Source organism: Onychostoma macrolepis, chromosome 18, assembly GCF_012432095.1.
Source record: "Onychostoma macrolepis isolate SWU-2019 chromosome 18, ASM1243209v1, whole genome shotgun sequence".
NCBI classification, from domain to species: Eukaryota; Metazoa; Chordata; class Actinopteri; order Cypriniformes; family Cyprinidae; genus Onychostoma; species Onychostoma macrolepis.
In genome coordinates, this window is record NC_081172.1 from 13,181,874 (window position 1) to 13,195,513 (window position 13,640).

Consider the following 13,640-nt stretch of genomic DNA (forward strand, 5'->3'; position numbering starts at 1 on the left):
TTCTGTTTCAGAAGTGGATTGGTAGCCCTTTTCCTGAAGACGTCTGAGCGTGGTGACTCTTGATGCACTGACTCTAGCTTCAGTCCACTCCTTGTGAAGCTCTCCCAAGTGTTTGAATCTGCTTTGCTTGACAGTATTCTCAAGCTTGCGGTCATCCCTGTTGCTTGTGCGCCTTATCCTACCCAATTTCTTCCTTCCAGTCAACTTTGCATTTAATATGCTTTGATACAGCACTCTGTGAACAGCCACACCTTTCAGTAATGACCTTCTGTGACTTACCCTCTTTGTGGAGGGTGTCAATGACTGTCTTCTGGAGCATTGCCAAGTCAGCAATCGTCCCCATTAATGTGGTTTCAAAGAACAAGAGATACCCAGAATTTATACTTTAGGGATGGTCATTTAATGAAACTCAAACGTAAATATTCAAATATTTTGAGATACTGGATTTTTGACTTTCAAGAGCTGTAAGTTCTAATCATCAAAATTAAAACAAAAAAACTTTTGAAATGTTTTACTTTACTTGTAATTAATCTAGAATATATGAAAGTTTCACTTTTTGAAATAAAATATTTACAAAAAATAATGAACTTTTTCACGATATTCTAATTTTTTGAGATCCACCTGTAAATTTTGAAAATGTTTACATGTATATACGTTTATATATTTATATTCTAATATTTTATAATATATAATATATAAACAACAAATTTTTCTTAATTATATGCATGCATGTGTGTGTGTATTTATATATATATATACATAATAAATATACACAGTATACACTAGGGATGGGAAGATTCCCCAATTCGCTTGGTGCATCGGCATAAAATTTTAACGATGCGATGCATCGGTTTAAAAAGTGTGCATCGGCTACAAGTGGGCATTTATATCGCGATGCATCGTTTCTAACATATTTGCATTGGTAAAAAACGATTTATTTATATATAATTACTAGTGGATGCGCTATACTTTTATTAATTAGAAAGTGACTAATAATCTGATTGATTTCTCAAGCGCGTTCTCTCATCACCGCTGCTGCGTGAATATGACGAATCACAACAGCACGGACAGACCCGAGGAAAAGCGGATATTAAAGTCCAAAACCTGACTTGAAATAACCTAACAAATTGATCAGGGCTAAAGCGGTTCCATAAACAACAAATTCAATTCACACAATCTCACTAATTTGTGCATGCTTATTCTTAAGCAGACCTTAATGTCGATCATGGATCAAAGCGATCCACCATGGCAAACAGTGAATATATTTGTGCTGTTTAATGCATTTGAGACGTTGTGTGTTTCTCAGTGCATAACTTACATGTCACAGGTATATTGTTCATCTGTAAATGTTAGAAAGTCATGCAATAGAAAATATACATAGTAAAATAGACATTTTGCTAAAATATTTGTTGTTGGACATTAAATGCGTCTTTTGTAAAATTTTAAACCTACATATAAGTGTATTTTTATGATAGCAGTATCTGTAAAGGGGCTATTGTAATGGGTAAATCAAATGTAAGCTAGTACAGTACTAATTACTAAGCTCAAATGAGTTCATGTGTGTTTCTTATAGCAGTTAAAATATAGTCATTTTCTTTATTATTTATTTTCATGTTTAATTCAGTGATTTTAACTTTTAATTTAGTTATTTTAATGCTTTAAAGAGTAATGTTGTAATGTTCTGCTATCTGTTCTGCAAACTATAAAAGGTACAGCTGTCATAAAACCAGAGAGAAAGGCTGCATGGCAAGAAACTGTAAAAGAAAAAGGCAAATAATAGTATGTAAGAGGGTGGTAATATCATTGTGTTCCTATTGGTCAGTGTTAGAGGAGCTCAGCTTAGTCTGACAGTTAGCCTGCTTTTGACCAGGTTAGTTTCCCAGCATAAGTTGCCACAGTGACTTGATCTAGACCTATGTTAAATTTGCTTTATGGAACCAAATCATTTGACAGTGAGTCAGACTAAATGAAATAAGCCTGGCTTATTTGGTTAACTTGTTTTATGAAACTCAAGGCATTAAAAGTGATCATATTTTCTCCATTGCATCGTATTGCATCGAATCGCATTGTGGTGAATCGAATCGAAATCGGATCGCACTGCATCGTAAAAAGGGGTGAATCATGTCGCATCGGTACCTGCTTCATATGTATCTTTAATGTATAATATCGTTGGCTATGCATCGAGATGCGTATCGTATCGGCCTGAGTCATGAGATGCACATCCCTAGTATACACAAGTATATTATGTAAACAAAAACTTTTACTTTGGATGTGATTAATCGCGATTAATCGTTTGACGGCACTAATATAGTTGTGATAGAAAAGACATTTATGTTAATGTAACAAGAGTCCAATTTCAAATAAATCCTGACCATTCAAACTTTATCGAAAAATCCTGAAAAAAAGTGAATTTTTTTCCACAAAGTGCAGCTGTTTTTATAATTGATCGTAATAAGAAATTGTTTCTTGAGTATCAAATCAGCATATCAGAATGATTTCTGAAGGATAATGTGACGCAGAAGATTGGAGTAATGGCTGCTAAAAATTATTTGCCATCACAGGAATAAATGACTTTTTAAAATGTATTAAAATAGAAAAGAGTGTTTTAATCATACCATTGATAATATTACTGTTTTTTACTTTATTTCTTGATAAAATAAATGTAGCCATGGTGAGCATAAGATACTTTAAAAAAAAAAAAAAAATTTTCTTTAAAAATCTCAATGATCCCAAACCTTTGAATGCTAGTGTAGGCTTTGTCATCACAGGAATAAATTTGATTTTTTTTTTTTTTTTTTTTTTACAGTTTTTTTTAAATTAATCAAATAAATGCAGCCTTAGTAGGCATAAGAGACTTCCGTCAACAACTTTAAAAAATATTACCCACCACAAACTGTTGAACAGTAGTCAGTATCAGCTTTGTCCATAGAACTGTATTTAAATTTGAGCACCGTGTTCCAGCTTCGCTCCAAAGAATTGCTTAGAGGTACATTACTGTGAGTCATGTGAAAGGGTCTTTACATGAATTATTTATAATGTATAATCATTTGTTTGTGTCCTCATAATCTCTTTCTTCCCCACTAGAATATGTTGAGGAGACAAGAGGAGATGGAGAACGGAACGGCGTGGTCAAACTCTTCCGAATCCTCTGATGATTCCTCCAGTCCTCAGCTTTCCTTGGCAATGCGCCATGCACACAAGAACTTAGTACAGCCTGAGGTACAAACTGCTCCTCCTGCCATTGAAATCTCATTTGCACCCCGCGAATCGGCGACCTCTACTCCCACCCGCCTGGCCAATCAGAAAGAAGAGGACGAGGAGGAGGAAGAAGAGGAGGCTCTGAAGAAACCAACAGCCACCATAACAGTCGCCACCGAGGCTCCTATGAAACAGGAAGTGCCCAATGGCCATCCCCGCTATTCTCGCTCCCTTAGCCACATCAGTGAGAACAGCGCAGATGGTGTTTTGACAGATAGACTGGCTGGGGAATCCTTGGAGGCCAATGAAGTGACTTCAGTGGTCTCTTCGGTATTTGTAAGTGACATTGCCATGGATATGCCCCTCCGAGCAGAACCATGTTTTGTAGTACCAGACACTCAGGAGACCTGCCCCATTTCTGATCCCTCCACGAGTGAGCCATCCTGTCCCGCTGAGCCACTGAACTGTTCAGAAAGTAGCTCTCCTGCAGAAACCACAGCTTGTGACTCTGAAAAAGCTACAGAGCCCACATCTAGGCCCACCTGTGGAGACAAAGACTCTTTCCCCAATACTAATGCTTTGTCCCGGCAGATGGACTCCGAGGATCCAAGGACTGATTCCTCTCATGAGCCACACCTCACAAAGACTCAAACGGACGACCTGCTGGCAGAGAAGTCTGGTTCTTTAGTTGACACCAGACCTATGGGTGATTTGGAGGGACAATCAGCAGACAGCAGTTTGGAGGAGGCCCTTGGTGCCGTTTTGTCCTCCCTTGATGACTACAGAGGCCAGTTCCCAGAACTACAGGTCCTAGAGCAAGAGCTGAAGCTGTTGGAGGAGGCGCTAACAGTGAGTGCTGAACCTTATTGTTGTGGGTTAGGGTTGGAAAAAATACACACTTTTTTTTTTTTTTGGTCCGGATCTGTTATTTTATTCACAAATACATAAAAAATGCAATTTCAAAACTGTTATTCTTTGAAGAGTATGTTTTGTATTTCTGTATTAAAATTTTTTTTTTTTAAGGAAAATCTAGTCGAAAATGTCAGGGTGATAAAATGTCCTGGAAGAAAAACCTTCTGAAATTCTTGAAAAGAAAACTGCATAGTCATTTATTATTACTACTTAAAAAGATGTTCTTACCAAAACTACTCAATATTTGAAACTGCTACTTAATATTTGAAAGAAAAAATTGTCTAAAATAATTGAAAACATATTAGAAATGATTAGAAATATATATTATACATTTCTAAAATAATATGATTATCCTTAAAGAATTACAGAGGTGTGAATCATAAATCATAAATCTTCATTTTGAAAAAAGTTATCCAGATGTGTAGACTCAAGATGTATTTAAGTTGTGGAAAATGTTATTACTTTTTACACCACATGATTTTTTTATGATTTTAAATTGAACCCATTTGTTGCGTCAGTATATGCATTATGCACCATTACTTTCAAATCAAGTTAGATATCTAGATCACCGTCTTTGATCAACATTTGAAAAGTTTTATGAGTTGGAGAAGGTCAAAGAGGTTGAAAGTGAAGAAAACATTGCTTTAATCTCTGTCCTTTCCAGCATGCAGTGAGGGTTCACAGATTTAGGGTGTAACACTTCCTGGCTGACTTAGATTCTCAATGTTTTGGTCGCAGAAGCCTTTGGTTATTGCTCGAATCCAAGCCCCACGATAACCATCAAAGTCTCAGATCCGGGTTTGGGTCCAGAGACTTTGGTCTTCATCAGTGGAACAATAGAGTTCATCAAAGACATGACCTTTGCTTTCACTATTAACCGCTTCATCCTGTGTCTGCAGAGAGGTTTTCCCGGCACAACTTAGCTTAGTCATAGAATAAACACAATGTGTCTTTTTCCAGAATTGGCTTTATTAATGTTCCAGGTTTTATAAGTTAACTGTCTACTGGCAGTGTCTGTGTCATGTTGTGGATTAACAGATCTAATTGTTCCTCTATTTGTAAAAACAAACACAGCTTTTGCAGTATTGCAGTTTCCTCAGAAGTGTTTTGTTTAACGTATTCACAAGAGTTTAATATCAGAAGCCTGCATATTTGATGAAAGATTAGATGTAACTTGCACAGACAATGTTAGCTGACTATTCTATCACACAAGCCTCATGTTTACAATCTTTTGGCTATACTTTTGTGGATTTTGACACGTATTCTGATGTGAAGTCTTTTCCCAATGTACACTGGAAATGCTTTACTGTAAATGTGATTTTTGCTTATTTTTACAAGTCAAAAATGTTTTGGTAATTGACATTATCTTGTAAACAACTAATACTTGATAAGCCTTAAATTCTGGGGTTTCTTTTAGCTAATAACTTGAAAAATGAAATTCTTAATAACTGTTTGATACATTATATACTTTAAAATCAAGAGTTTTTTAATTTGTAATTTTTCAAATGTGTGTATCTGCAGGTACAGAGTCGTAGTCGCTCATCCAGTGTCAGTTTGACGGTTGAGACGGCTCTAGGGAGCTTTGACTTCCTAAATACATCAGACCTGGAGGAAGAGGAGGAGGAGGATGGTGAGAGGCAGAGTGTGACAAACAGGTCAGAACTTGAGAAATCTTTCTACTGTTAAATGATATTTCATAGGTCAAAAATAAATTAGGTTCAACCAAGGTTTTCATCAAAATGCTTTGCTTCTATAATGTTGTTACACTACTGCCACCTAGTGACTTGAAGGAGAACCGTTAGTTTGAGTGACTGGTTTCACAACTTTATCTACGTTCAATCCCAACTCTTCACTTTTTCTGAATATATTGTGTTGCCATTTTCTTACGTGTGTTTGTTCTCATGTGTTGTGGTGGATACAGCGCAGAGGAGCGGCCAGCGGCTGTTGAAAGCGCAGGAGAGGATGAGGGCTGTGAAGCGCGATGTTGGGATACTCCCTCCGGTCCTCTCAGCACAGGCTACCCGACTCTAGATCACACCCTGCTGGTTCATCTGAAGAACTGCAGCTCACAGCTGCTGGTCAGTTACTGTACTAGATATGGACGTTAAGTCCCATATACAGGGGGAACAACTTGAAATACTGAGAATGTTGCAGAATTCATTTTTCTGTGACATTGAATAGACATGTAAAAACATAATCTGCTTTAATATCTTAAGGCCTAGTCTTGGCTACTCCGTCTATGATACCAGGCCTATAACTAACAGAAGTTTTAAACCAAAAAATTTTTCAAACTTGACGTGCTCTTGAATAAATAATAATAATGATGTCTAAAATTATAAGGTATGTCCAAAAAAGTATAATTTTCTAAAAGTAAAACTTGGGTGTTTATATATCTATATCTATGTTTAATTAGGATTAGTGCTGTCAAACGATTAATCGCGATTAATCGCATCTGAAATAAAAGATTTTGTTTACGTAATATATGTGTGTGTACTGTGTATATTTATTATGTATATATAAATACACATACATGCAAGTATATATTTAAGAAAAATATGTTAGGTTTACACACAAATACATTTATATATAATATAAATTGTATGAATATAAACATATATGTAAATACATGTCAATATTTTCAAAATATATACTGTGTGTGTGTGTATTTATATATACATAATAAACATACAAAGTACACACACATTATGTAAACAAAAACTTTTATTTTGGATGCGATTAATCGCAATTAATCGTTTGACAGCACTAATTAGGATTAATTTGATTAGTTAATAAATGTTGAAATTGAAAATGGTTATTTTAAATTGTTACAAATTGTTTTTGCTGTATTTTTGATCAAATTAATGCAGCCTGGGTGAACATAAACGTTTCATACTATAACTATACACCGTGGACAGTTTTATTATTGTTTTAAGCAGAAATATGTATGTATATATTTTAAGTTGGTACCTAAAGCAGCAAAACACTGTTTTCCAAAGGAAACAAACAGGATACAAACTATTTTCCTTCCAGGGTGTTAATTTTAATGGCAAGAAAACAGAATTCTGTTCTTTTTTTTTTCTGTTGCCTTGAACATAAGTGTAAATATATTTCAACCAACAGAAATCTGAGCATCTGTATTCATACTCTGTGTTTTGTTATTGTAAACAGAGGTTAGGCACATTCGGGCCTCTGCGCTGTGGGGAGATGTACGCTCTGGACCGACTTCTCAGGGAGGCGAGAGTCCTCGAGCTCATACGATGGGTTGTGAAGGACTCGAGGGGCGAAGTCATCCAACCAGAGGAAGGTGGGTCTCAAACTGTTATAAATAATGCTTCAGTTTTGTTGACTTTGCATCAGTCTCTGTGGTATTTTAGTTGTATCTTACCTGTGTACTAATTTCTTTGCAAATGCTCATACATGTTTTTCATGTACCACAGGCCTTACATTCTACAACAGAATATTACTTCATAGATTTTTAGGTTTTCCTCACAACCTTCTCTATTTCCCACATTCTCTTTGCATGTCGGAGCAGTTGTTCCTCAGTTAGATCAGTGCCAGGGGGCTGTGTTGCTGTGGAAGCAGTGCACGGATGGCTGCAGCGTCTACAGCACTTCCACAGAGGCCTTCTTACAGGCACTCAGCGACACTTACGCCAGCAAACTCCCTGAGAGAGGAGCCGGATTCACAGACACAGGTATGTGTGTGTGTGTGTGTGTGTGTTGGGTATTAATGCATGAGCAAGCACTGTAAATGAGTTATTGGGAGATTGGTTTCTAGATTGAAATTGCTGTACAATCCATTAATCAACATAAATTACAAACTTAACTTCCTGTATTTCATCTCCGGGAAGGATTTAATATCCTGCTAATCATTGTTTCTGATGACACCGGGTGTAATTAAAAGTGTGTATATTTCAACAGGCTAAATCAGATTTTCTTTGACCCTCTGTGACACTGAACTTGTGTGTGTGTGTGTGTTAGTGTTTCTGCGTTTGCTGGAGCGAATCTTGGAGAGGAAGCTGCCCAGGCGTGCAGGAGTTGCGTCCAAAGAGACTCTCACCCTCTTTCAGTTTTGGAGCTACCTGGAAGCAGAGGGGGTGAATGACTTAGACACACACATTCCTGAGCTGGCTGAAGAAGGTATGTTTGAGTGTCATAAAAAGGGCTGTTCACATGGACAGCAGTTTGCAGCAACAAACATATTTTTTGTCTTGTTTTCCAATAAAGTACTAATTAAATTGGTCAAAAAGTGATAGTAAAGACATTTATGTTGTCTGAAAAAGATGCTGTTTTTAACTTTCTATTTATCAAAGAATCCTGGAATAATAATAAGACAAAATGTTTCTTGTGCACCAAAACAGCATGTTAGAATGAATTCTGAAATATCATGTGATCATGGCTGCTGTAAATATATTAAAATGGAAAACGATTATTTCAAACTGTATTTTAGATCAAATAAATGCATCCTTGGTGAGCAGAAGAGACTTATTTTAAAAATGCAAAAAAATCTTACCAACCCCCAAATTTTTAGCAGTAGATTTATTTATTTTTAGACCATAGAGTTTTATTATTGCTGTAAGCATAAATCCAAAAATATTTTAAAAAACACTGTTTATCAAATGCATTCTTGCCACCAGTGTTCATTTTTAGTGGCAAGAAAACTGTTTTGTTATCAAAATAGTGTGACATCTTATTTTTTACCTGCATTATATCCCATGTATTATATCCCAATGCAGCCTCTTCTAGCGCTAACATTGCTTTCATTGTAACAAGATTTGAGTTTGTGCTTGATGCTTGACAGAGAATATCTGAAATGTGATTTGAATGCAAAATCCAGTTTACATTGAAAGTTTTTCACGTCATTAGAAATTGAGAACTCGCACTGAAAATGAACAATGTCTGGTTGTTGCAGATTGTTTTAAGTTTGAATGCCCCTTAAGTGTTAATGGACTATACTCGTCTATCCTCAAACATTCATTAGAAACAGTGATTGTGTTACAAATCTGTAGCATCAACCCCTTCCGTCCCAAACGCCCCAATTATCACCCCATTCCACTTCTCAGTCGTAGTTTCTTGGCGCATTTTCCATTCCTCCCCCACCTAATGTTCTCTTAGCAGTGTATCTGTTTCATCCCTGTCTCTCTTTCGTTCTCCTCCTCCTGCAGTGTGGCTAGTTCAGTGCCTGCAGTCTGGAGATCAGGATGTTCTGGTAAAATCTTTGAAGAAGCCTCCAGAGTGCAGTCTGAAGAGGAAGGGCTTGCGTGCAGTCAGTCTGCTGCTGAGGGATCCGAGGGGGAAAGTGTGCAGTGCAGCCAGCTCCCTGCTGCGGAGTCTAGCTGACCAAACCCGCCACAGGGAGAGGGTAAGATATGTGCCAACTCTACAAACTCCTGCTTGTACTTTTGGAGGTAACAGTTTCAATAGATTTGCATATAATAGTAAAGTATAGACACAAATATTGGCAAAATACTTTTTTACAACAGTAACAACTTTAAGTAGGAGATCACATGGTGTTTAAGATCATGAGAAACATTAAAAATCTGTAAAATGTGTCCAGCGTTTTTCACTTTAAATGCTTAAACTTAAATTTTCCATATTTTTACCTTTGCTGTCATCTGACGCTAAGGTTATTTTTATTCATTTTCCTTACTTGAAATAAAATGATCATTAACTTAAATAAAATAAAATATAAAATAATTTTATTTTTAGTTAAGTTTGAAGTAGTAAATAACTACAACAAAATAACATTTTAATAAACAAAAACACTAGACATATTTAAAATAAAAATTAATACAATTATTATTACAAAATACAAAACGAAATTACTCAAACTTTAAAATTAAAATAAGAACAGATAATATAAAAAGAATTCAAAATATTAACAAGAACTTTAGTATATCAGTGATACTAAAATAACACTAACACTTAAGGTCAGTCTTTAAAAATAATAAACTAATAATTTAGTTTTTAGTTTTACATTTTATTTGGAATGTATTTAGGCAAAATAGTATAGAATTTTAATGCTGACTATTTATCAGTTCTCTGCTATCAGCCATAACATGAAAATGATTTTGACCTGGACAGGATTTTCTTTTTCTTGAAAATACTACATAATGTTATCGCATTAGACTAAATATTACTAATTTTTTCACTTTTTTTTTCAAAAATGACCTGCCTACAAAAAAATAGCTTATAAACATCTTATGCTGCATTTTTTTTGGATTCATATTCAGTAATGCTTTTTTCACTCAAAAACTGAGGTGCATCAGCTGTTCAATAAGGCCTACAACCAGTCAGTTCCAAAACTAAATACAAAATGTGGTAACAGACAGAAAACAAGTTGACAAAAAGATTGAATCCAAAATTTGTTTATGGTTTAGCGTAATTAGAGATGTATAAGCAATTATTCAAAGGCTGGCCATTTTTTTTTACCGAAAACACCAAATTGGGTAAAGGAATTATTATTATGCACATCACAAGGGTTAATATTGGTGCATCCCTAATCGTGACTATTAAGTGCAAAGAAGTTATAATGCTTTGTTATTCAGAAAGGATTTTGATTTGATCCACTCAGTGTCTCTCATTACTGTTCGGTCTCAGGCGTTGGTGAGCTGTCTAGAGTTGCTGGAGGATGAAAGTGTTGAGACGCGGGTGTGTGGATGTAAAGCACTCGCATGTCTGAAGGTCAGTTCATGCATGTATAAACATCTCTCTGCAATAACCCAGCACCACTCAATCAACATTTATTTTTTCCCACACTGTGTATATACAGTGGTGTGAAAAAGTGTTGGCCCCCTTCCTGATTTTTTTTTTTTTGCATATTTGTCACACTTAAAAGATTCAGATCATCAAACAAATTTTAATATTACACAAAGATAATGCAAGTAAATACAAAATGCAGTTTTTAAATGATGATTTCATTTATTAAGGGAAAAAAGCTGTCCAAACCTACCAGGCCCTACGTGAAAAATTAATTGCCCCCTCCTATTAAATCATGAAAGAACTGTGATTAACCACATAATTTTAGAAAGCGGAGTTAAATTTCACTAGCCAAACCCAGGCCTGATTACTGCCAGACCTGTTGAATCAAGAAATCACTTAAAGAGAACCTGTCTGACAAAGTGAAGCATGCTTAAAGAGCAACACATCATGCCGCGATCTTAAGAAATTCATAAACAGATGAGAAACAAAATAGTTTACATGTATCAGTCTGGAAAGGGTTATAAAGCCATTTCTAAGGCTTTGGGACTCCAGCAAACCATGGCCAGAGCCATTATCCACAAATGGAGAAAACTTGGAACAGTGGTGAATAGGGGTGTAACGGTATGCGTATCGTGTATCGAACGGTTCACGGGCAGTTCCAAATGGAAGTGGTCATCCCTATCCCCTTAGATGGGGACTTTGGAGTGAGCAGGGCACGTGCGTGTCATTATGTAATCGTTTGGAATGCACGGTGAAGGGAGCGTAATTTCCTCATTATCTTCAGCTGGGATGTTCCCGTGACAACGCAGCATGGTGTGCGTCAGCAGATTCGCTGACAGACACCCGCATAAAAAAAATATACATTTTAAAGTTTTATATATCTTATATAGCATTAAAAACTTTTTAAAATATTTGGGAGGAAGACCTTGATAGACCACTCTCCGAAGACACATGGAACTGTGTTCTTAAACAGGTCCACTCATCTTCAATATGTGCTCGGCATTCGCTTATACAGTTCAAAGTAGTACACAGAGCTCATATATCCAAAGTTAAACTAGCTCAAATGTTTCCTGGTACTAATCCTGTGTGTAATAGATGTCAATGTGCTGAGGGAACGTTAATTCACATGTTTTGGACATGTCCCAAATTAGAGCATTACTAGCGATCCGTATTTCTCACCCTTTCTGCGGTCTTTCCGCACAGATTAGAGCCAGAACCTCTGGTGGCATTATTTGGAGTCGCTCCAGAGGAGATATGGTTGTCAGCATCAATGTGTAAGGTCCTTGCTTTCTCTTCCCTGATCGCACGTAGAGCAATATTATTAAAGTGGAAAGACCCCTTGCCACCCACTCACACTCAATGGATCAAAGATATGATGTCTTGTCTCAGCCTTGAAAAAATTAGGTATTCGCTAAGAGGGTCGGAAAAACAATTTTTTAAGCTGTGGCGCTCTTTTATTGACTATGTTGATAAATCTGGTTAATCAATGCCTCTACTATGAACCTTTTTTTTTATTTATTTTTTTTAATTTATTATTATTATTTTTTTTTTTTATTATTATTATTCTTTATGTAAGTATGTATTTGATGTATTTGGTTGGAGGTTAATGTATGTGAGCATGTTTGTATATATATTCTGTAGGATTTAACGGACAGTATGGACGCTGATCTAAGGGGTGGGGGACTGTGAATGTGATTTATGTTGTTAAAAAACAATAAAAACAAACTTTGAACCAAAAACTTTTTAAAATATAAAATGTATGTTTATTTGCAACAGTTATGCTAACAACAAGAAAAAGACTTTTGACATAGCGACATCTGCTGACGCACACCGTGAGTGCGTTGTCACGGGAACATCCCAGCTGAAGATAATGAGGAAATTACCCTCCCTTCAAGTGCATTCCAAACGACTACATAATGACACGCACGTGCCATGCGCACTCCAAAGTCCCCACTCCAAGGGGATAGGGATGACCACTTCCATTTGGAACTGCCGTTCATACCGATCATACCGTTACACCCCTAGTGGTGAACCTTCCCAGGAGTGGCCGGCCTACCAAAATCACTCCAAGAGCGCAACGATAACTCATCCAGGAGGTCATAAAAGTACCCAGAACAACATCTAAAGAACTGCTGGCCTCACTTGCCTCAATTAAGGTCAGTGTTCATGATTCAACAATAAGAAAGAGACTGGGCAAAAACAGCATCCATGGGAGAGTTCCAAGGCAAAAGCCATTGCTGACCAAAAAGAACACAAAGGCTCGTCTCACATTTGCCAAAAAATATCTTGATTATCCCCAAGACTTTTGGGCAAATATTCTGTGGACTGATGCGACAAAAGTTCTTTTTCAAATTGCACTTTTTGGAAGGTGCGTGTCCCATTACATCTGGCATAAAACCAACACAGCATTTCATAAAAAGAACATCATACCAACAATCAAACATGGTGGTGGTAGTGTGATGGTCTGAGGCTGCTTTGCAGCTTCAGAACCTGGATGACTTGCCATAATTGATGGAACCATGAATTCTGCACTCTGTCAGAAAATCCTGAAGGAGAATGTTGTGTTCGTGACCTCAAGCTCAAGTGCACTTGGGTTATGCATAGGGTTGGGTACCGAACTCGGTACTTTTAAGGGTACGGACCGAATTGCGTCGGTACTACCGAGTATCGATTCACATGAAATCATTCGGTACCAAATTTCGGTACCTGAGAACGCATTTGGGCGCATACGAGAGAGACAGAGAGAGAGAGAGAGACCCTGTGACTTGTCACCCCTGCAACTCTTTAAAACACAACACGCAGAGCAAACCGAAATGTTCTGAAGTGTGC

General features: G+C 36.7%; 1 protein-coding gene across 6 annotated transcripts in view; it reads left to right on the top strand.

Moving 5' to 3' along the window:
* Positions 1-13,640, top strand: part of ripor1 (RHO family interacting cell polarization regulator 1) — an 82,116-nt gene that overhangs the window by 64,850 nt on the left and 3,626 nt on the right. For all 6 annotated transcript variants that reach the window (XM_058751822.1, XM_058751821.1, XM_058751823.1 and 3 more), the window contains exons 13-20: positions 3,085-4,047; positions 5,632-5,765; positions 6,032-6,188; positions 7,279-7,414; positions 7,643-7,804; positions 8,091-8,249; positions 9,275-9,471; positions 10,710-10,793. In XM_058751822.1, coding sequence (XP_058607805.1) covers positions 3,085-4,047; positions 5,632-5,765; positions 6,032-6,188; positions 7,279-7,414; positions 7,643-7,804; positions 8,091-8,249; positions 9,275-9,471; positions 10,710-10,793 — 1,992 coding nt within the window. The remainder of the gene's footprint in view (positions 1-3,084; positions 4,048-5,631; positions 5,766-6,031; positions 6,189-7,278; positions 7,415-7,642; positions 7,805-8,090; positions 8,250-9,274; positions 9,472-10,709; positions 10,794-13,640) is intronic.